The following is a 27590-nucleotide window of genomic DNA, read 5'->3' as shown; positions in this document are numbered from 1 at the left end:
TTGAATAGAATGGAAGTGTTTGCTTCATTTCCAATCAGTATTTCACTATTAATACTGCATGTGTTATAGGTTTTTAGTAGATACTCTTCAGTATCAGGAAGTTTTCCTCTCTTCCTTTTTACTAAAAGTTTCCCTAATTAATGGATGTTGAATTTTCATAAATGCTTTATCTCTATCTATTGAGACACTAATATGATTTTCCCTTATACTATTACAAGTGTTAAAACAACCAGGCACTGCTATAATGAACTAAATATATAGGAATGTTATATAACCATGATACCAGTCTTCTGTTCCATATATGATCTGTGAATATCTTCCCCCAGGGTGGCTTGTTCTTTTCATTTTCCTAATGCAGCCAAGCGTAAGGAAGAAATTCTTAATTTTGTTCAAGTCCAATTTATAATTAGTTTCATTTACAATTCATGCTTTTGGTGTCCTAGTAAAAAATCTTTGTTTACCCAGTGTTTTAAGTCATATTGCAGTCATATAAGTACATGCTAAGTACACAGTAAGTCAAGTATGACTTCTTTTGGAAGGTTTTTTTTTGGTTTTGTTTTGTTTTATTTTTAAGTAAGCTCTACGCCAAACCTGGAGCTTGAACTCACAACCCTGAGATCAAGAGTCATATGCTCTACTAACAGAGCCAGCCATGCGCCCCTGGAAGTAATTCTTTACCTGTTTCACTTTCTTGCTTTGTATTAGTTATATATCTATTACTCTTCTTTTAGTAGTTACCCTGGAGATTACTATATGCATCCTTCAATTTTTAACATATAAAGTAGATTAGTAATTTTACAACACCCTTCATTTAGAATCAAAGACCCATAGAGGGGCCATCATCCCCAAGATGAGTGTGTGGAAGCTCTATTCCAAATAGACATAGCCAAAGGATTCAGGTTTCCTTTTCCCAACCAGTCCTCCCCCACTCATAGGGCAGAAAGCATCGTAGACTCAGATTGCTCCTGCCCCAGTTCTCACGTACGGGGAAGGCTCCACACAGAAGTGGCCAGCTGAGGAGCTGGAGTATCACCCCAGAGGGAAGCGGGCTACAGTTCTTGAACTCAGCTCCAGTACAGTGATGCAGAGGTTCTATTGGGAAGAAGAGGAAAGTTATATAAACAGAGAACCCGACAGGGCTCGATCTCACAACCCTGAGATCATGACCTGAGCTGAAATCGAGTTGAAATTTTAACCGAGTCACCCAGGTGCCCCCAAAATCCAAAAACTTAAATATAAATCAATGGAGATTCATCTGAAGAAGAGAGAGAAAAAAGAATAAAAATGAACAAACCCTCAAAGAAATGTGGAATATGAATATATATGCAACAGAAATACTAGATGGAATGGAGAAAAAGAAACAAACAAAAATATAAGAAAAAATAATGGCTAAAACTTCCCAAATTTGAAGAAAAACATTAAGCTATATATCCAAGAAGCTTGATGAACAAGTAGGATAAATAGAAAGAACACTCACCCAAACACATGACAGTCAAACACTGAAGGCAAAAACAATGAGAAAATCTGGAAAGCAGCAAAAGAAAAGTGGCTCACCATGAATGAGGAATGCAATAGGATCGAAAGCTGACTTCTCATGAGCAACAAGAACAAAAACCAATGGGCTAGCATATTCAAAGTGCTGAAAGAAAGTCAACTAAAAATCTTTTATCCAGCAAAATTATCTTTTTAAAATGAGGTGCAATAAAGACATTCTCAGATAAACAAAAAATGAGAGAATGCATTGCTAGTAAACCATCCTTACAAGAAATATTTGAGGAGTTTTTCAGGTTGAAAGCAATTCATACTCAATAGTAATTCAAATCCACACATACAAAAAAAGAGTGCCAGCAGAATCCCGTGACTCCAGCACCGTGGTCACAGATGACTGTACCAATGGATTAATGATGAACCCAAAATAGCGATGGCTCAAGTTTTCTTATCTTTGCAATCTAAAGAGTCTCAATACAGCACTGTTTTCTCCATGAAGCCCGGTAGGGCAGCTGTGAAGATGGTTGCTTGCCTCCCCACATTAAACCCCCATTTGAGTGTTTCCCAGTTTCTTGTAACGTAGAAGGAATAAACAAATATAACTGGACAATGTGGTATAATAAGCCTGTAAAACTAGAAAACCATTGTTCAGATTTTTAATCACCAAATACCAACTTCTATTTGAAGATATTCCTGTTTTTTGTCTTCCGATGACTCTTTGCTTTTCCGTTTACCATTCTGTCCTCAGAGGATGGGGTCCATCTTGGCACGGTAGGGATGGGTGCTCCTCATGCCCACTTCCTAAGGTTCAGACTCCCCATTCCCTTGTTCTCCATTTTAAGTCTCACTATGATTCTGCCCATCCATGTTGAAGAGGGCCTGGCTTTTCTAGTGAAGTGAAACTTCAGGGCTAAATGTGAGTTCAATGATTGTGTCTTCACTGAGGGCAATGAATGTTGCTTTCATTGGTGTACTCCCAGATTCTAGCACCAGACTCAATACCTAATAGACTCTTAATCAAAATGTATTGAATGAAAGACTGAATAAACTGGGGAATTTTTTTGCCAATCAGAAGATAGAAAAACAGATCATAAAACCAAAAACCAAACCGCATGTTAAATTATATAACCTAAACATACATATGGATGGAAGCCTCATAAGATTCCTCAGAGGAATAAGAAAAATAAGAAAAGGGGCGCCTGGGTGGCACAGCGGTTAAGCGTCTGCCTTCAGCTCAGGGCGTGATCCCGGCGTTCTGGGATCGAGCCCCACATCAGGCTTCTCTGCTAAGAGCCTGCTTCTTCCTCTCCCACTCCCCCTGCTTGTGTTCCCTCTCTCTCTGGCTGTCTCTCTCTGTTAAATAAATAAAATCTTTAAAAAAAAAAAAAAAATCTAATTTTTGGTTAAACGCTACCTACCTATCCAGCTCTTAATTTCAGTTACTATATATTTTGGTTCTCAGATTTCTATTCTTTTTATAGTGTCCTGTTCTCTGCTAGAATTAACTACCTTATGATCTAATTTCTTAACATATTAATAACCAATGTCTTAAAGCTGATTTCTGTCAACTCCAATATCTGGACAGTCTATATGCCTATTTCTATTTCTCACTTATATCTTGTTTTTCAGTAATGTGGTTTTGTTTCTTGATATGACTGCTAAGTTTTTATCAAATGCTAAACACTGTATGACAAATTACAGAAATAATATGAGGGCTCTGGATGATAATGCTTTCCTCCTTGAAAGACCTACTTTTGTTTAGGTGGGCAGTTTGGGTAGGGACGGATAACGTCACAGCAGAGCCAAAGCTATGTTACAGTGTTTGTGACTGTTAGTGCATTTCCAGCTTACCCAGACTCTAGGGTTTAGCCCTTTGGGTATCCCAACTGAAAGTGTGGGGTGATTAGCAGGGCCCTTCTTCTTTAATGGGCCTAAGTTCTATTGTAAGCTTTGTTCAGTCTGTGATTTAAACTTTTCAGGGGAAAAGTGGTGCCAAGTGTCAGACCATCACTCTGCATTCCACTCCTCAACAGAATACATGACTCCTCCTGTCCTTATACCCAGGTAACTCTCTGATAACTTCAAACATATTTTTAAAAATATATGTCATACCCAGCTTTTCTAGTTTCTCTCAGTAGGAAGTTTGTTCTGCCACAAGCTAATCCACCATTAACAAAGGCAGAAACAGTTCTTTAATCAGAATTGCCAAAAGTTTACCTAATATGTTAATCTTTGCTAAGGAAGAGTAAACTATAGTCTAACACCATTACAGGTTCCCCCCAAATAAGTACTATATCACATAACTCAGACTTCATGCAAGTACTAGAAATTAAATGTGTTTAATACATTTGAAAAAAATTGTTAACACTGACCTTTGCTTATGTTAGCCATGTGTTACTTATTAAAAACTTTTTTTGCAAAGATAATTTATACCATTTGAACATTTAAGAGTATAACAGGCCCACTGTTTTCATTGTTTAAGGCTGAGTATAATCTTATTTCTCCTTGTAGAAAGCTGCCTGAAAACAAACATCTAAAACACAATTTAAGTCTCCACTTAAAATGATAATGCTATCAAACTAAAATCACTCTAAAGGTAACTATAAAGACTATAGGAATAATGCATGAAAAATTAAAATATGCTTATTATAGGGGCGCCTGGGTGGCACAGCAGTTAAGCGTCTGCCTTCGGCTTAGGGCGTGATCCCAGCGTTATGGGATCAAGCCCCACATCAGGCTCCTCTGCTATGAGCCTGCTTCTTCCTCTCCCACTCCCCCTGCTTGTGTTCCCTCTCTCGCTGGCTGTCTCTATCTCTGTCGAATAAATAAATAAAATCTTTAAAAAAATATATGCTTATTATAAAGTCGACTTTATATCCCTTTAACGGCATTTGTAGTGGTCAAGAAATGAACAACTTTCAATTACTAAGATTCTGCAAAAACTATTACCTCATTTGTTACGGATCACCTATTTTTCCATAGCAAGTCCTTCAATAATTATTCCCAAAGGTACATGTTATCTTTATAATTGCTTTTAACATCAAATCTATCTATAATTAACATAAGTTATCAATACTTCATTGTTCTGTGAGGAATGGAAGTTTCTCCCTCTCCCTCACACCCCGACTTCCCGCACGTGTCCACCCACATGTGCATGCACACACACATACAATCCCAGAGATAAAACACAAAGGCTTACACATTCCATTTATACATAAAACACATGAGGCAGAAATTATCATGACTTCAGAAAATAAAGAACTTGAAAATCGACGCTTTTATTCCTAAATTATTTCTTTACTGACCTTATTAAATAGTAAACACTGTGATGTCTTAAAGGAAAATTTAAAATATTTGGTCCACTTCTACTTTCTGGCTTGACGGAAATACTCATGCAACTCTGAGTTACAGAAAACAGAAGAGCTGCCTTTCTTCACAACTCCAATTTTTCCATATAGATGAAAGATTTGAGAATTAAACTAAATCTTCTCTGAAGTGTAAAAGTTTACTTAGTTTTGGAGTTTTTACTTGTAGGGCATTTCTGCCAGTAGTCATCTTCATGAAGACCGTGGAGCATAGAGCATTTGTGGACTTAGCAATATGCTTCATTGTCAGTTAATTTGGTTAGTAACAGAGGCAGACCTCATCGTCTCCACTAGGTTTGACAATTTTAGCCTGTCTATAAAGTCTTGCTGCCAATATTTGTTTTCTTTATAGTCTGTATATTAAAAATTACTTAGTACTCAGTACCTTATTTTACAACAAGCACTGGGATAAGGAAGAAATTATTAAGATAAAAAAGAACAATAGAAAATTATAGACAGGGCAATTAAGAAGGGCTTTAAAGTAGTATTGAAGGGGGCATTAATACATAGCAAAGTAGCCAACTTTATATAAGAAATGCAAGAATCAAGAGTTTACCTTAAAAGCATGTTAAAAGGAACAACCTTCCTTCTGTTCCTAATGTATTAATCATCAAAAAGAAAAGTTATTATTGATTATCATTTCTGTTTTCCACTACTTTCTTTTTAAAAGTAAATTATGGCATTACAGTTCCAAGTTTCTGCTAATGAATAATCATGTCAGTTGTCACTCAATTATCACTTTCAACACTTAATCTTAATTATGTACAGCACCTTGTTTTTTTTTTCTTTCTTTGAAGTTCCTCGTTGAATTTAAAAGTCAAATTTTTTTCTTCAAGAAAAGTAAGTTGATGGAAGATGGAGGCTGAGATTAAATCAGGGGGAATCATTGATCAAGGATACTTGGAATTCTTATGAATACAAATAGCCCATCAAGGTTAATGAGGTTCAACTCAAGTTTAGAAGAAGAAAAAAATGTACTTAGTATTTTCTATGCATATACAGATTTAAGGTTTTAGGTACAATCTGAAAGGTAAATTATATAAACCCAAACTCAGTTTTCATTCTGGTTTTTTACAAGCTATTTTCACTGTTTTTCTTCAGTGTAAAACAACTGCTTAAAATATATACTCTGGATCAACAAAAACTAATGCAATTAGTGAGAAAGAGCAAAGGTCCCCTTGAATACTGACAGACAACTCTTCCAGAAATTAATGTGCTTTTAAAGAATGACCAGACAACAAATGTTAGCTTTGAAAAATAACCATAAAGTGTTCCACAATTCACTATTTCAGTCAACAAATACTAATTGAGTCCTAATATGGGTAAGACACTGTCAAGGGGCACAAAGAAATACAGAGATAAGACCTGGTTCTTAGCCCATACGCATCTATGATTTGAAGAAGGATATATGTATTTAACTCATACGTGGCTTCCAGAATGCCCTAAGTTTGAATTACAACATCAATGCATACTGGTAAATGGCCCAGAGCAAATTCTGTGCATAGCAACATATCAAAAGAAAATGCAAACGGAAGGTTGAGCATCAGAGTGGAAGCAGAGAAGATTGTTAGAAAGACAAAAGGAGTCAGTTCAACACACTCCAGAAAGAAAAACAGAATTGGGTGAAATAAACTGATCCCTGATTAGAAGGACTCTGTTAAAGAGAGGTAGAGGGTGGGAGAGCCTTACCATAGTCAGGAACAAACAGTCCTTTACACATCATTTTTCCCCGATTGCGTTCACCAAGCAACTTTTTGGTTACTAATTCACCTTTCTAAAGCCTAGGTACAGGAAATTGGGAGACTGGTGCCCTGCATAGAACAGTGTTTAAATATCCATATAGAGCCCCTACAGGGTACATCAATGAGCTGGCACTCTTTTATACACTGCTCTCTGATGGGTTTCACTGTTAGTATGAACCAGTCTCCTCGGCCACATTAATTCTAGGACACAGAAAATTCAAGTTTCCAGATGTGAGGACAAGACCTTGAAACATGAGGTCTTCACCAAAGTAAGGACATTGAGGTCAGACTTGTCTTAGTGACAGGGCAGCTTTCTTCCGCAGTCCCCTATCTCCTTCATTTCAACTCATTTTGAAATTTTAAAGACATATATCTATATACTTTAAGGCAGTGTGACAAAGGTGCCATAAGAGCATTAGTGATACGAGTAAAAGGACGGGGTACAGAAGGAAGGATTATCACCTGTAGCTGGTACAGTCAAAGAAGGCTTCAGGAAGGAAAAGGCTTAGGATTTCCAAAAAAAGAGGACATTACAGAAACAGTGAACAATGGGAACAAAGACAAAAAAAAATGGAAATGAATAGGAAAGTTTAAGAAAAATGAGTTGACAAGACTGTGTATAAGGTTTTGTAGGAAAGGTGTTAGGAAGTTGAGATTAAAGAGAAAGAGATTAGTGACTGAACAAACCACAAGAAAGAGTATTACAGCAAATGTTTTGGGGCCTGACCAACAGTCACATTTTATACATGTTTTCTTATTTATATTTGGTTTCCAAAAAGCAACTAAAGAAGATTAATCTTCATCATAGAATGTATACGGCCAACACCAATTTTTTTTTTTTTTTAAGAGAGTGAGTGCAAGCAGGGCAGAGGGAGAGAATCTTAAGCAGGCTCCATGCCCAGCGTGGAGCCCAACGTAGGGCTTGATGTCACAACCCTGAGATCATGTCCTGAGCAGAAACCAAGAGCTGGATGCTTAACTGACAGGCACCCAGGTGGCCCCAACACCAAATATTTTTGAAAAATAAAGCAGAAACGAAATGCTTTTCAATTAAATTTCAATCAAATACCCAACAGAAGTCACACTGAGTGATCCATGACAGATACCCTCACAAAGCCTGCACCAGATATCATTTTGAGAACAGCTTGGAGATATTCAAAGGGCCTTCACAAGGTATGAGAAATAAGCCATAATCAGAAGCGTCACAAAATCTAAAACAATAGATATAAATTTAATTATAAAGTCAGGCTGAAAAAAACTGGTTAATGGGAATTTCTTCCAGAATAAACAATATCTTTTTGTAATACCTCTTTAATGGCAACTGGGGAAAAAAATATTTTATCCTCCAAAAGGAACTTGAATTAGACTTGAGACAAACTCAAAGAACTTTCTGCATCAATTTTAGAATGTCACATGCACAGAGACAGGGAAATCTGCCTGGCTTTTGTTCCCTGCCATGTCACCACCACCTAGAACAGACTTCGCATGTAATAGACAGTCATTAAGTATTTGATATGTGAATAAATGTTCAACCTCTCTGTCCAACTTTCTTTCACATCCAAGCCCATACAACCAATCCAAACTAACCCAAGAGAACGCTAACTCTTTTCCTAACCCAGGTGAAAATGTAAAACAACTATTGTTAGGACAGGGGGAAAGCCAGACTCATTGAACGAGAGATTAGGTTATTGTAATTTTTTAAATGCCTATGAATGTGAGAGTTTTTTTTTTTCAATTGATTCTGCAAGTGGTAAATGAAATGAAACAATGGAAAGTAAGGAAGGGAAGACAGACAGACCAATATGTGGTTATAAACAGCTTAGCGAGCGATTTTTCTACCTTTGATATTTATTAGCATAGGTTTTTTTAATTTTTAATACCTAACTTTGGCAAAATAATATATTAGCACTTTTGTCAGCAGGACCAAGGGCTAAAATAATTAATACCCATGAAGCAAACTTTAGAAGTCCTATAATTACAATTGCTCTGATAATATTTCTGTTAAGTATTTGTTATATATGTAGAGGGCTTTGTAAAAAGTATGTCAATATTTCATTATCTTTACAATCTGAATCTTGATCCAAATCTAAAATACATTTTCCACTGATGCACTGACAAGATGAAAGAGAAACTCAGACTGCAGTAACATTAAATATTTCCTTTGGATTATATAAAGTTAAATATTTTTAACACCAATTTTCTACCTTTCATTATAATTTAGAAAATTCTTCAAATGTGTCACCTTCTTACAATTAGAATATAACTCCACTAATAAAAACAGATATAGAAGAGGACTCATACATATCTATTTCCAAATGTGTCATCCATGTTGGATACAATATACACAATTCTATTGGAATTAAGACATTTCCTTTTTATGAAGTTCTTTCTTTTGATTTTTAATATTTTGGGATAATTACCCCAATTCTGCCTCCTGTAGAGAAGTGAGAGATTTAAAAACCTTTATGGTACTTTTTTTGCTGTGCCTTCTACCAGTTTCACCCCCAAGTAAAGGATAATTCACCATTCCTTCAAAGAAAGGCCCCTTCTATCTGAAGGAAGGGCTCAATTGCCACTACCACAAAACCATTTTCAAGTTTAATAGGTGCCTGGATTTAAGGTTCAAATGAAAGAGAAATGAATCCGTAGATATTTCTATGTGTAACTGAAGAAGTCATCTACATAACTTCGCATTATGTATGCTCAAACTAGAGTTCATAAAATACCACAACATTTCTATTAAAACTTCATTAAGCAATTCTCTGAAACAAAACCAAAGTCCTTTGTATACAACTTAAAAATAGCAAAGTCACCTCTATTTGGGCTGCAAACTGCGCTTTCTCCTTGTCTTTTCGCTCCATGCACCGCTTCGCTTCCTCTAACTCAGATGCCATCGCACTGAAGTTCAGCTGCACCCTCAAATCTGACATCTGCTTCTCCAGATTTTCTTTTTCCTGCTCAACCCCTTGAAAGAGAAAATGTAAAGCTTGATTGTTGTTCTTTATTCACAGATTGTACTTTCAAATGGTATAAGGCCTTGATGTTGTAATATTCCAGCTAACGTAACCCACTTATTAACACAGACATTTCAGAATTTGCCAGTCTATTGTTTCAAGGCTCACTCAATATTCTAAAATACATACACTGATGTGTTATCCAATATTACTCCATTTTGATACTAAAACTTGAAATGTTATCGGAGTTCTGGTACAACTGAGTTCAGGAAAATCCTACATATTTTTTCTTTAACGTTCCTTACATCTGTACCTCCAAACTCTAACACAGAAATACTGGAAGAATTTTCAACTAAGTTATACATTAGCTGGAAGTTACTGAAGTTGACACACAAAATAATTCTTCCTTGCAAAATAAAGAAATGATATTGTTAAATCTCTATGTATGATCACTAACTATCTTACTAATTCTGGAGACTACCATCTGAAATTATATCACTGAACAATACAGACAGACTTAGTATTTAATTCAAAATGCTTGGTCTGTGATATCCAGGACACTCTAATACCATCTTCTTCAAACATAAATAACACAAAACTTTTTCTTAATGACCTTATACTCCAAGAATAGAAACAAGACATATAAAATACTTCCTTGAGTCTAAGATGTCAAAAATTGGTACATATAGTATCAATTTAACTGTTTTTCTGGTAGTTTCCTTTCCAGAAAAGGAAAGGAAGGAAACACTAGCAAATTAAATTTATACATCATTTAGGACACATCTGTAGTTAAGAGATATCAAAGTTTCAAAATTGTACATCTTGGATGTACATGGATGAAAGAAGATACATAGGTATTTTAATAGCATGATAAAAGCAATGACAGATACTATACAGACATCTTTACAGATACAGTCATCATACAGAAATAGTACAAAGGATAGAGTGATTAACTCTATCTTGATGAAAAACTCAGTTAGGAAGAATTAGAAACTAAGTTAGATTTAAAGAATGAATACAGAATCTCACCAAGCAAAGGAGACGGGGAGTTGGGATGATAATTCAGAGAAAGGAAGAGGCATAAAGCACAGAGGTACAATACTGGATTTAATACTCAGGTAGCTGCACACAGTACTTCCACATAGCTACCACATATGAGGGAAGGAAGAAGGAGAGTCAGCAAGGTGTTTACACATTGCTAGGGAGCTTAGAAATTACCTATATACCAGGAGTTACCAAACATTTTCTGTAAAGGGTCAGACAGTAAATATTTCAGCCTTATAAGCTCTGCCACAATTACTCAACTCTGCCATTGCGTTGCAAAAGTAACCTGAACAGTGAATAAATGAATGGAAATAGCTATATTCCAATAAAGCTTATTTACAAAAGTCTGGATTTGCCCCTTGGGCCGTACTTTGCACAGCCCTGCTAGGTTTCCCACCTGAAAATATGCATATTTGCTTATGGGTAAAAGCATTTATTCATTTTACAAATATATTTTTTAAATTTTATATTTAGATAGGTATATATGTTATATGCACACACATATGCATACATATCTCTAGAGTGTCTATCTTAATATATAGACATACATTCCAGGATATTAGTGCATATACAAAGTAACAGGAATATATATTATATAAAATATGGAGATACTAATGCATATGAATACATGTACAAATACATATACATAATTTGTGAAACATATTTTTAATGTGGAAACAATTTGATAAGTTTCATAATCTACACATAAAATAGTATGATATATATAAATATATACCTACACACATACACATTCACATATAACGAAACGTTTAGAAAAATTAAAATACTTAAAACGTAAGGTATAAAATATAAATCATGTTACTAACACTCTCCTCTCACACCCAGGGGATTGTCTCATATGCTCACTTTGAAGAACACTTGCTACAAACATAATGGATCAGTACAGCATACCGGTTAAGAGTTCAGGTTTGGGGAGAAAAAAATTCAGGTCTGTTAATTCCCACAAATATGACCTTAAGCAATCTCTTTGCTCTTCAATCTTTCTTTTTCCTTATTCAAATGGAAATAAGACTAGTACCCTTCTTAAAGTATAGTTCCAAGAACTAAAGGAGATAATGTAAAATGAGTAGCAAAATGCCTCATGTGTAGTTAAGAACTCAATAACGTATAACAAAAGATTTTAAGCAAGAGTAACATGAATAGTTTGTGGCTTCAGAAGCATCCCTTCAGTAGCAGCAGTATAGAAGACAGATCACAGAGGAGCTGGAATAAGGCAAGAGGGTAATACAATGGGACAAAGCATGCCTAAACTGGGGTAGTGGGAATAAAAAAGAAGATGGGCCAAATTCAAGAAATACCAAGATCTATAAATAAACAGGGATGAAGCAGACAGAGGAGAGAAGGAATAATTTCAGATGTTCTTTGTATTTTAGCCTTGGCTATCTGGATTAAGGATGGTGGCATCAATTGAAACAGGAAATAAAAACAGGTTTTAAGGAAAGGATGAACTCAGTTGTAAATCTGTTGACTGGGGCATTCTGTGGGACAGCACATGGAGATGTCCCATGAGAGACTTTAAATGGGGGGGCTGAAGATTAGTGGATTTAAGATTTAGGGATCATCGTTATAGATGATAGCTAAGCATAAGATTTAAATAACAACCTCTAGGGAGAACTATTAAGTGAGAAACCCCATAAAGAGGATTCTAGACAACACCCAGCATTTAAAGGACAAGCTGTGAACAAAGGGAAAAGATTCAAAGAGAATGAAAACAAGGAACACAGAAGAACCAGGAAAGAGTAGAAACACGGAAGTCAGTGAAGAGGAAAAAACAGGGGTCAAGTAAGAAAAGTAACAGCACAATTCCTTTGAATTGGATGAGAAGACCACTAGTAAAGTAAAGCAAAGTCGATTTCATTTCTTATTTTTTTACAGATTTATTTGTTTGACACAGAACACAAGCAGGGAGTGGCAGAGGGAGAAGCAGACTCCCTGTGGAGCAGGGATTTCCGCCCCCCTCCCTCCCCGCCCCAATGCAGGGCTTGATCCCAGGACCCTGAAATCATGACCTGAGTCAAAAGCAGACATTTAACCCACTGAGCCACCCAGGCACCCCAGCAAAGTCAATTTTAAAAGAAGACCTGGAAGTTATTTTTTAGTGGGTGGAGGAACAAACAGCAACCACAGTGTGACTATGAGTGTGATTTCTCATGCAGATTTAAAAAAATAATAATACAAGTATTCTATAAAGATGAAAATTCTAGAACCATTAAGAGAAGGTGAAGAAGTTCATTATCATATTGATATAAGAACTTTCAGATTTTTTTTAACCCTGGTAAGTAGTTAAGAAAAGTGACATTCTTCTAGTCCTCAAAGACTTACACCAAGAACAACTAGATTTTTATAAGGCGAGAAAACATGTAACAAATATACCACAGTCTTTTTCCAAACAAGAGTTCTTATGTGCACCTTTATGAAAATTTGATGAATAATCAAAAACCTTTGGATTTTACTTTTAAAAATAAATTTTAAAATATTTGATGTCAAAACATATTTCAATTATAACATCACATGAAACTTAAGTGAACTTAATGGCATGCAATTATGTTAGGATAGGTATGTCAGAATTTGCCTAGCGAAGATTTTCTGGCAATGTGGAAACTCTAACTTAGGCAACATACTGAGTTATGTTTGGGGAATCTGAGAAAAATATTTATCTTCCCTGAATTTGATAGTACACCAAATGCTTACAAGAGTTTCTCCAATAATTTAGGCATTTGAGTAGGAAGCCTCATTACTGAAATAATTTACAAGCAGAACAATCTGGACTAGTCTATTAGAAACCATTGTAAAATTTCAATATTACCATTTCTGTTACAAGTAAACCTCCAAAAGGAATACACCCAGACTCACTGAATTCCACAACGTAAATCAATGTAAATCAAACACTTTGTGTTTCTCAAACACAAAGTATTCTTAATCTCCATAAGAAAAAGCCAGTCATATGGTTCAGGAGCACTTCTGCCAGATGATTAATTTTTGTCACAGATCTCAGTTTTAATTGTTTGTACATATTTTCAAATTGGGATAAAGGAAAATGAAAACATAGGGGTATTTCCAATTTAAGTACAAGGACAAGTACACACACATTTAGGCATGGAAGTAAAAAGCTGGAAAAAATTCCACTACTAGCTTTGCTGGCTCTTTCTAGGAGAAAGCCCCACGAGATAAGCATGTCTGAAATAGGTTTAAAAATAAAGCAGAGGAGAGATTAAAACTGGATGCTAGTATCAGCAACAAACAAGTGAAATTTGAAAGTAAAAACAACACCAATTACATTTGCATCCAAAGAAAATACCTAAATATAAATCTAACAAAATCTGTATGAGGAAAACTACAAAACTCTGATGAAAGAAATCACAGTTGAATGAAATAAATGGAGACACAGTTCATGTTCATGGGTAGGAAGATGCAATACTGCCAAATGTCAGTTCTTCCCAATCTGATCTACATATTCAATGCAATCCCAATCAAAATCCCAGCAAGTTATTTTGTAAATATCAACAAACTAATCCTAAAAATATATGGAGAGGCAAAGGATCCAGAACATTCAATGCAATATTGAAGGAGAAGAACAAAGCTGGAAGACTAACACTATCCAACTTTAAGACTCACCATAAAGCTACAATAATCAACAGTATAGTTCTAGCAAAAAAAAATAGACAAATATATCAATGAAACAGAACAGAGGCCCGGAAATAAACCCACATCAAAACAATCAACTGATCTTTGGCAAAGAAGCAAAGACAATACAGTGGAGAAAAGGTTGTTTCAACAAATAGTGTAGTGCTGAACAACTTGGACACCCACATGCAAAAAAATGAATCTAGATACAGACTTCTAGGCATTTGGAAACAAGAATTCCTTTTACAGGAGTTAATTCAAAATGAATCACAGACCCAAATAAAAAACACAAAATTACAAAACCTTTAGAAGACAGGAGAAATTGTGGATAACCTTGGGTTTGATGATGACTTTTTAGGTAGAAGAACAGAATCGTCATCCATGAAAAAAATAACTCATTAGCTGGACTTCATTAAAATTAAAACTTTTCAGTTCTGCAAAAGACACTGTCAAGAGAATGAAAAGACATGGGGCGCCTGGATGGCGCAGTCGTTAAGCGTCTGCCTTCAGCTCAGGGCGTGATCCCAGTGTTCTGGGATCGAGCCCCACATCAGGCTCCTCTGCTAGGAGCCTGGTTCTTCCTCTCCCACTCCCCCTGCTTGTGTTCCCTCTCTCGCTGGCTATCTCTCTCTCTGTCAAATAAATAAATAAAATCATTAAAAAAAAAAAAAAAGAATGAAAAGACAAGCTATAGACTGAGAAATTATTTGCAAAGACATAGGTGATAAAGGATTGTTATCTAAAATATCAAGAGGACTCTTAAAATTCAACAAGTCAAACAACCTGCCTAAAAAATGGGCCAAGACCTTAATGAATATCTCATCAAAGAAGATATACAGGTGGAAAATATGCATAACAAAAAATGCTCCACATCATATGTTATCAGGGAAATGTAAATTAAAACAAGATACCATTATAAACCTATTAGAATAGCCAAAATCCAGAACACCTGACAACTGCAAATACTGACAAGAATGTGGAACAACAGAAACTCTCATTCATTGCTGGTGGGAATGAAGAAATGATACAGCCACTTTGAAAGACAGTTTGGAGGATTCTTACAAAACTAAATATATTCTTACCACACAATTCAGCAATCATATTCTTTGGTATTTACCCAAAGTAAATGAAAACTTACACCCATACAAAAACCTATATACAGATGTTTGGTTTATAGCAGCTTTACTCATAATTGCCATAATCCGGAAGCAACCAAATGGCCTTCAGTAGGTGAATAGATAAACAAACTGTGGTACATTCAGACAATGCTAAAAACGAGAGAGAGAGAGAGAGAGAGAGAGAGTGAGAGCACTACCAAGCCATGAAAAGACATGGAGGAAACTTAAAGGTATATTACTAAATGAAAGAAGCCAATCTGAAACTCTGTATGATTCAACTACATTAGATTCTGGAAAAGGCAAAACAACGGAGACAGTAAAAAGATCTAGTTGCCAGTGGTTAGAGCAGCAAGGGGGATGAACAGGTGCAGCACAAGGGATTTTTAAGACAGGGAAATTATGATACTGTAATGGTGCCCGAATGTCATTTATACATTGTCCAATCCCATAGAATACACAACACCAAAAGTGAATCCTAATGTAAACAATGGACTTTAAATGACAACAATGTGTCAAAGTAGGTACATCAGGTATAACAAACATACTTCCAGCGAGGGGAAGTTGACCGTGTGGGAGGCTATCCATGTGTGGGAGCAGGAGGCATACAGAAAAATCTCTGTACCTTCTGCTCAATATCGCTGTAAACACAAAACTAAAAAATAAAGTCTGATAAAACACTGATGCTAAATTATGATTAGTTTATTGAAAAACCTTGTAGTAGATCAAGAAATAAGATGATGAGAGCACAATGTATGAAATGCAATTCTGAAAATGGGAAGTATTTAAGAAAGATAAAAAAAAAAAAACCCACACATTTACAAATCAGAATTATACCTCTCCTAAACCTCCAGTCATCTCCTTGTTCATCCTGATGGTTCAACTGTTGCTTGGACATCTGAGATACTTGATGCTGCAAACCCTTTCGATCACCTTCTGCTTTCATAAGTTGTGTACGGAGCTCTTCTACCTAAATACATACAGTCAAAAATGACACTTTTATCAGTTTTAAATGCAGAGAAAGAATAATTGAACTTACAAATTATTTCAAATTACTTTTCCTAGGGAAAAATATTACTTCTAATGGGCTATTGTCAGCACAAGTTGAAGCCAAGTTAACCTCCTTGTTATGCCAAGCACAGTGGAATAGTCTCTTGCTCTATTTCTTTATTCCTCCTATTCCTTCCACAAATAATGAGTGTCTTTTCCCCTTCTCTGTGTCTATGGGGACAAAGAATTTGACACCAGAAAAAAAAAAAAAATCGTTTATTGTGAACTCAGGCCACTCTACCACTATTAGCCCAAAACCCCTCCATAACTGTTTTTATAGTTTTCACTCCTTCTCTTCTATATGAATATGATCTATTGATTGATAAACTCAAGTGAAAAGATCACAAGTTAGCATATTTTAATATCAAAGTACTGTTCAAAATAAGAAATAAATGCCTTTGTATAAACTATAAACTCCTTGAGGTCAGGGACTCTGTTATTCATCTGTATTTCTAAAGACTAGCAAATTTCAGATATGTCCCCAGTGACCACTGAACAAATTAAGAGTCTCAAAAAGACTCCGTTAAAGTCACAAGGACAACCTGAACACAGTAATCTCTTACTTCAAAAGATGAGATCAGAAATCACAAGTCAGAGTTCAAAAAGAAAAAAAAAAAAGAGTGGAAAGGACTACAAATGCAAACTTTCAAAAAAGAAAGTCTGAACTCTGCCAACATTAATTCCATTGTAACAATGGTTGCTGAACGAAGCCAGTGAACATTTTTAAAGTTTTTGTAAAAGAGGTCTCAATGGTTTTCAGTACTAATTGTCAAAATGTAATACTCCTTCTAAGCTTGACATCTTTGCCTACCTAGCAGACTACACAGCGAGTTATGTAAGTCACACCACAAAACAGAGAAAGGTACAAGTGCAGTTTATATTAAACAGGCAGAGAGGCAGTTAGAAACATATATGCCCTTATCCAATGTATGTGAGATGACTATTTCAAGTTACTGAACTTTAAACAGCAGAAGCACAAAACTTTCATTATAGGCTAATGGGTTACAGAATGTTACACTTTAAAATTAAGCTTTATCTTTGTTTAAAAGGGGCAGGTAGCATCTTGAAAACGTAAACATAAGACAATGCAAAGTAACTTGAATATGTAAAGGTCTGTTTCATGTATTTTATTCTCCCTTCACTCTCCAATGCCAGCTTGAGTAAAATTAAGCCCCTGGGAAAATTTCATCTTACATGTCCACTCTCATTTTTACACTGGTTATGCTAAGAGAGAGAGATCCTAAATTGGAGCAGCAATCAGCAAGACACACTATCACAGTGGGAACTTGGTCCAGTGTTTTGTACCAGCTCTTCTCTGACTCTTCTGGAAAGGATTTTATCTTTTGCTTATGTGTTTTAATATACATTCCTTAGGTACAGAATTTTTTTTTCCCCTAGGTGGGTTTTTTCTTCCTCTCACAAAGACATTTAATAGAAAAGGAGATTCAAACCTGATTTAATTTAAAAACAGATTATCATAGCTTGCATAGACTTACCTGATGCAGAAGCGTTTCTCTGCTGCCTTCTGACTGATTCAATAACCTTCGGGATACCTCCAATTCCTGTTCAAGCTAGAGTTTCAACAAAGGATAAAGAAAAATGTCCAGTGGGCAGAAAATAACTAAATTATTATGGGCATAGTTTCAGAGGAGAAAACTAGAGAACTTTTCAGAAGATATTTACAGCTAATATGAAAAAATATCTTGCTATCAAAACATATCAATGCCTCCCTGAAAATGTTATTTGCATAACAAAAAGTGAACCAGACCAGACCTCAGGGGGTCAGTTCCATCTCAATTATGACACTCTTTTCCTTAGGTCTCCTTTCTGTCATCTCTAAAATAAGGACTTTATATTAGATAATCTCTGAGATTCCTTCCCGTTCTGAATTATTGTAATCTAAATTCCAAAGCAATGTTTTCCTTTAGTACATGTAATGTCATATGAACTGAATTAGAATAAAAATTTGAAGGACCCAATGATTAAAGTATATTTCATCCAATTGAGTATTTTGTATATTCTTAATATTCCAACATTCCTAATATTTCCAATATTCATAACATTCCTAAAATTTAAAAATACCTAATTTCAGAATAAGACATTTAAGCTTTCCTTAATAATATAATCTAAATATTCACAGAAAATGTGCTAATTAGATAACCAAATACCTAAAAAGTTTGAATGTGCCTAGCTTACTACAAGTTGAAAATATAATAGGATATGAAGGGGGGAGGAATATGCCACCGCCCTCCCCGCCCTGCCCAAAATATGCCTCTTTGGCATAAGGATTTTTTGATGTGAAGGGAATCAAGACCCAACAGACTCAGGAAAAGCTTTTTACCTCTTCCTTAATTACATTAAAGAAATTAGAGAAGGAGTCTGTACCAGGCAGAGAGCTATTACCAGAGATATATATGAAAGACTTATCTGCAAGACAAGGCAAACATTTTTTACCAAACATTTGCTCTTCTCCTCTTCCTGTGAATTGTCTGTCTCCCCTTGAAATCCCAAGACCTCTATCCCATTTCCTCAGCTCAGGATGGTATATAAGCCTCAACTGCCTGGCTGCCTTTGAGCTCATATTTTTAGGCAGCTCCTATAAATACAAAATCAGATTTGTTTTTCTCCTGTTAATCTATTTTAGGTCAACCTAATTATTAGATCGGCCAAAGAACCTTGAAGAGTAAAGGGAAAATTACTTTTTTACCCCTACAGATGGGACACATGTTTGTTAAAATTCCTGAGATTACATATGCTAGACATGCTTGCATTTTGTAATAGTAAGGCTATTTTGTGAAACCACAAATTTATATTGAGATGTTATTAAGTGCTTAGATTTGTGATAGTTATTCTAAATTATCATTTCACTTGACCAAACTCCTACCTATATATAGTCCTTTAAAGTTTGTCCATGAGGTAGCTATGGCTATCAAAGAGTAGCATAAAGGAGCACTGTAGTTCTGATCTTCACTGTGGTGACAGTTATCGTGAATCTATACATGATACAACTTCATAGAACCACATACATGAATGAGTGCACTTAAAGTTGGTGCAATGTGCATAAATTCTGTGGACTGTACCAAAATCAATTTCTCAGTTTGGATATGGAATGACAATTATGCAAAATGTTATCACTGGGGGAAAGTGGGTGAAAGGCACATGTAACCTCTCTCTACATTCTGTCTTCCAACACCTTATGAATCTATAACTATTTCAATAAGATTTTTTTAAAAAGTATACCTGTAGCCAATAAAATCATACTCTAAAAAAAGTAAAGTATATATAGAGTTACAGAATCCACACAAAATATTATCTCACTTGTCCTCTAGTTTCCATGGAGAAATAAAGAGGGAAAGAATCACACTTCAATCAAAATGTTTTCAAAATCTACCAAGGCCCATACTGGTCACGCTCCCTGGATAATACCAATTCCTCAAGGGCAAGCATGAAGGACAGACACGACTTGCTTACCATAAAGGCAGGGTGGATGCAAACTCAACATAGGTTGGTGAAATAAAAATTGAGGAGGAAATGGTAGATGTACCGAGTGATACAGAGCAAAAAACAATACATCGGGGCAAATTTCATTTTATCATGTGCTACCTTGGGCTCATCCTTAAATCCATTCATTTGCAAACTGAGGAGAGTTGGCAGTCCTCTAAATGCCTAACTGTAATGTGCTAGGCTCTATAGATTCACAGACATGAATATACGTCAAAAGTCCTTAATATTTAATGTACCTACGCCGATTTTCTATGAGGAAAATGAATACATTCAAAATCCCCACCCTTTCAACAATAGGTATTTCCTAAATAACCCTGCAGCAAAGTCAAGCTCCCTAAATGTTCCCCAGCAAGGAATGATAAAGTTCAACAACTGGCCTCTAGAAAGGGAGTGGCCAGGTGACAAGGTAGCAAATGACCTGTACATGTTTCCCAGAGCAAGCAGGAGAGAATGGCAGAGCCATCAAACCAAGCAACTCTGCATCAAAACATAAAGGCTTCACTGTGTTCTAACAAATGATCTCAGGGACAACGTTCAAGGCACTCAACAAATATCACTGGCGCCATTTCAAACAGCGTTACTCTCTGAAAGATAACTTTCAAAATCTTACTTGACTCTTCTCAGTTTCAGTCTGTTTCAGCTTATTTTTCATGACACCCTCATTTTCATCTGCTTTAGCTTCTTGTTTCTTCAATGCCTAGAATGAAAGATATGAAAAAAATATGTATTATTCGAAAATACACATAAAACTGAAAGACACTATTAGGATTTATTAAGAAAAGGGGGGAAGAAGATGATTATGAGTTGTACAATATACATAAAGGAATTACAACCCTCTCATTCACTGTGGTCCTAAGAATACTTCAGCAGTGATATATATTTTTTATATATCAAATATAAACAACTTCTTGATCTTCCTAATCAATTTCCACTTAGTTTCACTTTTTCCCATCTTTGTGTATTTTGTTACACATTTAGGGACTGTAGACAGCTAACAGTTCACTTGGAAACAAAGCTTACTGCTTGGTGAAATAATACTATAAAAAACATTTTATCTGTTCAACTATTTAGACATAATAATAAAAATCGGCTCGCTAGTTTTTCAAATTCTGAAAAAATATCTTGAGATAGAAACATGCTTATTGCATCATTATTACAAGTATGATATTTTATCACTACACAGAACTAGCTCTTCAAACCATTCTTCACAAAGAGAAAAGAAAGCATTCTTTTCTACATTTGTCTCTCTTTAATAAAATGGAAAAAGGAACTTGAAGAAAATTCATATTTCAAAAGGTAACCAGAAAAATGTGTATTTTGGTTTGCCCTACGTTAAAACAAAATTAAACTTAAGGAAAAAAATATATACTTGGAGCAATCTTTCACGACATTTAAAAGGCATTCTATTTGTTTAAGAAAAATTTTGATAATTCTAGCATTTAGACTTAGCAAGGTATACGTGCAGAGGCCACCCAAATTGAGAAAAGCCAAATGCCTGAGGTCTCCCAACAAAGACCTATGGTGTTCAACAGAAAAATTATTTTTAGACAAATAGCAAAACATGTTAAAACTGTTTTGATGCAGGGGCACCTGCATGGCTCAGTCAGTTAAGCATCTGACTCTTGATTTTGGCTGAAGTCATGACTTCAGGATGGTGAGATCCAGCTCTGCCTTGGGCTCCATGCTCAGTGCTCAGCAGAGAATCTGCTAGAAATTCTCTCCCTCCCCCTCCTCCTCTGCCCCCCTACCCTCACGTGTGCTCTCTAAAATAAGTAAATAAATCTTTTTCAAAAAAACTGTTTTGATGTAAATATAATCAATCATATTCAACTTCCTTAACTTACATATCCAACGAATAACTCCTAAGTACATTTACTATGTGTCAGGCACGGTGCTGGGGCTACTAATATACATGCATATAAAATAACCATGGCCCCCTGTCAGGAAATTACTGCTCCTTCTGCCATGGCTCTAACTCTAATAAAAAGGAATTGAGTAAAAAGTCAGAGAGGCAGCATCAAAATGAAAATTTTGGTTTGAGGACAGTAATAATATTATAACACTTAACACTTCACTCTATGCAGGGGTTCTTCTTCTTACATATTAAATACATTATATATATTAAACATATACATTTAATCTTTATGATGTGGGAAACAAAGGCAAAAGAAAAAATTAGATTTGCTTACTACCTACAGCCCACTGACAAGTCCTTGCAACAGGCAGAGTGGTTCCTCTAGGAACTCAGCTGCCTCGATGTTAATGCTTTGCTAAGGGGAAAGTGCAATCTTAGCTTAACATTATTCTCACCCCCAGGATCCTATAAGTCTTCTTTAACATATAAAAATTCCTTTGAAACTTCCTTTATCTCTAGCTCCCAAGATATATGTTAGCAATCATTCTCCAAGCATACGACCCACCAATATACATCTGAAGGCTCTCATGACTGAGTTTTCACTAAACAGTAATAAATGACCTCTTCCTAACAATAGCTAGCCCCCTCAAGGTCTTGAAAACCTTGCCTCCAAAATACCTTGGAGGCTTGTGCCATTCCTAACCCCCTCGCAATTTGAAAGTATATAATTGGCCACGCCTCTTGATCCCCGTGCAGCTCTTTCTGCCCACGGGTCCTGTCCCTGTGCTTTAATAAAACCACCCTTTTGGGACGCCCGGGTGGCTCAGTTGGTTGGCTGACTGCCTTCGGCTCAGGACATGATCCCAGGATCCTGGGATCGAGCCCTGGATCAGGCTCCTTGCTCAGCGGGAAGCCTGCTGCTCCTTCTCCCTCTGCCTGCTGCTCTGCCTGCTTGTGCGCTCTCTCTCTCCATCAAATAAATAAAATCTTTAACAACAAACAAACAAAAAAACAACCTTTCACACCAAAAACATCTCAAGAATTTTTTCTTGGCCATTGGCTCTGAACCCCGGCATTTCAACCTACATCATTTATAAATCCACAAGTTAATATTAAGCCAATTTATTAAGAGGGAGAGTGGGGTACGAGTAGTTGAATCGTACTGCTTTTCAGGTAATTATCAAAAGATTTTGATGTTTAATATTTGTCCATTCTTGTAGGGTAGGTGGAATTTGTAATAATATTTAATTCCATATGGATAATCTATTCAGGGTGGGATATGTTTATAAATTTTGCCTTCATGAAATTACACTAGAAACCTGAAACTGACTGCAGGCATCTTTATTCTTTCCATGCTGCTTTCCCCAGCCAACACGCATGTGTAAGAGAATGAAAAGATATAAAGATGTTGTTATTACATTTTTTAATCATTTCATAAAGTTTTGAACTATTTCACTCCTCAACATCATCATTTCAACCTAGCCCTATTTTGTTTTAAATGGGTTAAACTTAATTGGTTATCTTTTCAATATTTCTTCATTGAGCTAAAAAAACCAGCCTGGGGTTTTCCATGGTGGGGGTAGGGAGTTGTTACAAGGAAGACTTCCTCTGGCAGCTGGTAAGTTTCATCCAACCATAAACAGCTTCTGATTCTGGATTCAAACTCCTCAGCAAAAGCCACTCCAACTGAAAAGGAGAATTAAGCTCCACTTTCCAGAGGGAAAATATCAAAAAATGTGTGGTGCTATGTTAAAAACCACTAAAGTAATCAACACTTGTTTTGATATTTAATTTGAGGCTATACAAATATCCTTAAAGTTTCACCCACCAATTTTAGCTCAAAGCCAGAGCAAAGATAACACTATCGGGTCTTTTTTAGCCTACAAAATTTTCCCCCATCAAACCTTATAATCTAATGCCACCCAGATTCCTAGTAAATTAACTCAGAGGTCAGTGCTCACCAGCACGTAGAATGCTAAAACTTTCTGCATTTACCCCAAGATAACTTGCTTACCCCCAAAACGCTAATAAGTGATCTGGAATTTACATAAAACTGTTATAGATGGATGGAGTACACTCATCAAAGCTCCACCAAACACTGGCTGTTCTCTTAATTCTCTTGGGCTACCTCCCTGTCCCCTTACATCTTGTCCATGCTCATTGTTTACTTTCTTTGCACCTGCTGGACCTTCCCCACAGCCTTCTAAATCTCCCTCTCCAGGTTACGCAGAGCAGTTTGCCTTTATTCGAGTTCTCAATTTTGAACAGTTATACTAGCAACCACACCCAACACCCTTACTTCCCTGACCCTGTGAAGTCTTATCAGTTACCAGAATTCATTCCCCCAAAAGGGCAATGTGAGAAATTATTATTTTCATGCTCATACTAATAGATATTTAATCTTCATTTCTTATAATTAGTATAAATATTAATAATTGATGTTATTGAAATGTTAAAGAAATAGAAATCTTGATGTTAAAGAAATAGAAATCAATAAGCTGAACTTTAATTAAACAAATAGTATGTTATAACATGGAATTATACTTGATATTAAAGAAATAGAAATCAATAAGCTGAACTTTAATTAAATAAATAGTATGTTATAACATGGAATTATACTTTATAAAAACATAATTCTTCTGAAAGTCAACTTTTTTTAAAATCCTAATTTCCATACATGAGCTTGTTGAATAAAAGAACCTCTAATTATTTTCCATACCTAGGAATCTGCAAAAAAAATTTCCTTTCCTCCTCACTTTCTACCTTCAACATCTGACCAGTTATTTATAATATCCCTTTTCCAAATAATACATTTTTCTATTATAGTTGTACTTTAGTACCCAAAATGTTATTTAATACCCCCCTTTTTTATTTCTCCTTTTACTCTAAGGATATATAAGTCTTAGAAAAATGTAGTCAATGAGAACTTAAATTGTATTGTTTTCAGTAGAGGAGCCAAAGTGAAGTCTTAAGGAGCAACTCAAAGCAAATTACTGTATTTCCACCATATCATTTAGAAATGTCATTAAGTTTGAACATTATTTCTGCTTCCTACAGACCATCACACCTGTAATATTCTAGCCCAGAATACTGAACATATTTTCTACATTACCTAGTTTAAAATGAAAGACAAAGAAAATCTAACTCTTAAGACCCAGTAAATATATATTAATGCATTTTTAACTTCTGAAAACACAAATAACACTCAAGGAGAAAGACTTTAAAAACTAACTGAATCGAAATTACAAGCTATTTCTTTAAATGCTAATAATAAACTTTAACTCACTGACTATCTTTTTAAGTGTATAAGGCTGCACTAGATTTCTTTTCCATTTGACTTAGATCAAGCAATGAGAATTATATTAAAACTGACCCAGTAAGAGCAGTTATAAAAAGAGGGGAAAAAATCACATGCCAATGAATTTCTATTATTATGTTATTTTGCTTTTTAAAGCTTGTTTTTTTTTTTACTTAAAAGCAGTTTAGCTATAAAGCTATCATGTGCCCTGCTCCAGGATTCAGATTGTCTTTTACACCTTTAAGATTACAGCAACAACGCTGAGCCTTAATAGTGCGTCCCTGGAGCACATTCAAATCTTTAATAACAACAATTTTTCTTCTTTTCCTTAAGTGTGCCTATTTCCATTAAAAAGACTAACATATTGAGTATTATACTACTATAGTTCTTTAGAGGTAGAGGATTCTGAATTCTTGTGGTTATATATATATAACCACAAGATGATAGATAGATAGATAGATAGATAGATAGATAGATAGATAGATTTTTTTTTTTTTAAGCAGCCTTTTCTTTTAGGAAGGAAAGGAAAGGAGAAAAGGAGGATGTTTGTAGACGTCTCATCTGACCATAAAACCTCCCACAACTTTGACAATAGGCATGTTTATCATGAGGCTCTAAAAAATAACACACTCAAAAATAAAGAACAAATAGGGAATTAAAGGCCTTTTGTCTACTGTAAAGGGACCAGCCAGCCTGGGTAAGAATGATGGAACTGGAATGAAACACAGGTAGGGGCGCCTGGGTGGCTCAGTCATTAAGCATCTGCCTTCAGCTCAGGGCGTGATCCAGTGGTCTGGGATGGAGCCCCACATCATGCTCCTCTGCTGGGAGCCTGCTTCTTCCTCTCCCACTCCCCCTGCTTGTGTTTCCTCTCTCACTGGCTGTCTTTCTCTCTCTGTCAAATAAATAAATAAAATCTTAAAAAGAGAAAGAAAAAAGAAAGAAAGAAACAGAGGTAGGTCCTATGTTAACTCCCACACAGGCCACTGAAATTTAAAAAAAAAAAAAAAATGAACATAAACTATCCGGTCTCATCCTAATCACTCAGCAGTGCTCCAAGTGCATGCCTTTGGTCACAAGGGCAAGAACATGTAGATGACTCACTGGTAAACCAACAAGACTATAGAAAAACAAGTCTGCTCACACGGAACAATAGGTCAGTAACATTATTCTTTAAAAGGTACAAACCTCCAAGTCAGATTTTTCCCCCAGTAATAAAGAATGAAGTCATGTCACTGAGAATTAGAAAACTATTGCTCTTACTATATATCATTAAAGACTTTTTTTTTTGAGCAGTTTTAGGTTCAAAGCAAAACTGAGAGGGAAATGGAGTTCCCATATACACCAGTGTCCTCATACATGCATAAGTTCCCCATTATCAACATCCTTCAACAAAGTAGTACATTTGTTACAACTGATGAACCTACAATGACACATTATAATCACTCATAATTTACATTAAGGTTCATTTTTGATGCTGCACACTCTATGGGTTTGAACAAATTTATGACAGGTATCCATCATTACAGTATCATAGTGTATTTTCATAGCGTATTTTCACTAAAAATCCTGTGCTCTACCTATTCATTCCCTATCTCCCAAATTCTGGCAACCACCGATCTCTTTACTGTCTCCATGGTTTTTCTTTCCCAGAATGTCATATAGTTGGATTCATACAGTATGTAGTCTTTTCAGATTATTCTTCCACTTAACAATATGCCTTTAAAGTTCCTCTATGTCTTTTCATTGCTTCATTGCTCACTTGACTATATTTTATAATTAAATTCTTCATGTAGGTACAAAATAAAAGTCAGGAAATATTTTAAGCTTCACAATATAATGCACTTCTGATCCAAATGAGACAACATGAACTATAAAGTTAAAAGTTTATATTTATGTATATGAAAAATTTTAAATAGCTTTAAGAACATTTGTTATATTTCAAATCAAGAAAAAACATTATTAAGTACTTAATATGTATAAAATACTGTAATAAACATATTTAATTGAGTTTTTTTTAAAAGATAGATATCTGGTGTCTATTTCCAAAATTCTCTTTTGAAAACCTAAATCACAACTCTAAAACCATCAAATATCAATAGAATAATACATATTTTGAAAAGATATATGCATAATGCAGCAGGATTTTATTGCTTGAACTAATACTACTCACTTAAATTAACATAGATTTTATTTCTGTCAAGCTCTGTGAATTTCTAAATTTTGTTTTTTCCTAAATCAAGTTAGAGATTCCTCCCACATGAGAACTAGCTAAAGTCATGGAAAATTTTAGCCTTTAAGTTCATCCAGTTGGGGATTATCTGTGCCAACAAAAACCAAACAAAACAAAACAAAAAAAATTAGGTTTCTTTTCAAGGCAGAAAACAATGCATTCATATTCTAAATCCCTGAACCAGTATCTAACTCAAAAATAGCTAGATTTTACTTAATTGTTCAAAGAAATTTATTTTTCAGTCATAACCAAGGAACAAAATGCTATATAAACAACTACCACTAAAAAAAAAAAAAA

General features: G+C 35.4%; 1 protein-coding gene across 3 annotated transcripts in view; it reads right to left on the bottom strand.

Annotated features, from left to right (window-relative positions):
* Positions 1–27590, bottom strand: part of CEP128 (centrosomal protein 128) — a 377231-nt gene that overhangs the window by 273767 nt on the left and 75874 nt on the right. For all 3 annotated transcript variants that reach the window (XM_040641592.1, XM_040641593.1, XM_040641590.1), the window contains 4 exons: positions 20518–20604; positions 17900–17974; positions 16191–16323; positions 9409–9560 (listed from right to left, as the gene is read on the bottom strand). In XM_040641592.1, the coding sequence (XP_040497526.1) occupies positions 9409–9560; positions 16191–16323; positions 17900–17974; positions 20518–20604 (447 nt within the window). The remainder of the gene's footprint in view (positions 1–9408; positions 9561–16190; positions 16324–17899; positions 17975–20517; positions 20605–27590) is intronic.

This window comes from Ursus maritimus, unplaced genomic scaffold (assembly GCF_017311325.1).
Source record: "Ursus maritimus isolate PB19 unplaced genomic scaffold, ASM1731132v1 scaffold_25, whole genome shotgun sequence".
NCBI lineage: Eukaryota > Metazoa > Chordata > Mammalia > Carnivora > Ursidae > Ursus > Ursus maritimus.
Note: the sequence above shows the minus strand (reverse complement) of the source record. Positions and strands in the feature narration are given on the sequence as shown.